General features: G+C 58.5%; 1 protein-coding gene across 1 annotated transcript in view; it reads right to left on the reverse strand.

Moving 5' to 3' along the window:
- The window catches only part of JAKMIP3 (Janus kinase and microtubule interacting protein 3), a 47,621-nt gene that overhangs the window by 2,289 nt on the left and 44,508 nt on the right, over positions 1-824 (reverse strand). Inside the window, exon 21 of the mRNA XM_031063463.1 lies at positions 113-316. Within this exon, the coding sequence (XP_030919323.1) occupies positions 113-316 (204 nt within the window). The remainder of the gene's footprint in view (positions 1-112; positions 317-824) is intronic.

Genomic DNA, 824 nt, shown 5'->3' on the forward strand with positions numbered 1-824 from the left:
GCGTGCTGCAGGGGTATCCAGGGCCAAGCAAGGCCTGTCCCAGCCCGGCCGGCTCGGATGGCTCCAGGGGAGGCCAGGGCTGTCCCTCCCCGAGCGCCCTCCCCAGGCCCACCTGCTGGGCGTGCTGGATGAGCTCCATCCTCTCGCGCAGGATCTGGGCGTCCCTCTCGCGGAGCTCGCTCATCACCTGCCGCTTCCACTGCTCCACGGCGCTCTTCAGCTTCTCCCTCTCCTCTTCTGAAAGAAGTTCGGAAATTTTGGCTCCAGCTTCTTGCTGCAGGGCATCATAGAGCATGGCTTCTAATTCCAGAATTTGCTAATCAAAAACAATATAAAGCTGTCAGCTCGACCTTGTCCCCGGCGGGGTGAGGAGGTTGTGAGGAGCGTCCGACCCTGAAAGGCAACGGGAGCGGAGCGGGGGCTGCGTGCTGAGCCTCCACAGCACAGCACTGCAAACTCCATCCAGAGGGAAAACAGCCTGTCCTGAGGGGCCCCGAGCAGCCCTGGGGCTGGCACAGCCTCTGGGCCCAGCCTGCTCTGCCCCACAGACGTGGGGGAGCCCGCTGCTCCTTCCTGGGGATGGGACCGTGGGGAGAGGAGGAGAGGGAAAAAGGTAAAGGAAGGAGGAAAGGGAGAAGGGAGAGGGAAAGGGGAGAAGGGAAAATGTAAATAGGAAAAAGGAAAGAGGTTCATAAAGACTCATTTTGTGAGTGACAGATATTTTTTACATGTATTTTTCCATCGCTTGGTTGCCCTTTCCCAGCTCTCCTGCTACCCAGCAGAGGACACAACCTCGTCCCAGCAAAATGCTGCTGTTTGATATT

Source organism: Geospiza fortis, unplaced genomic scaffold (genome assembly GCF_000277835.1).
Source record: "Geospiza fortis unplaced genomic scaffold, GeoFor_1.0 scaffold298, whole genome shotgun sequence".
In the NCBI taxonomy this organism is placed as follows: Eukaryota; Metazoa; Chordata; class Aves; order Passeriformes; family Thraupidae; genus Geospiza; species Geospiza fortis.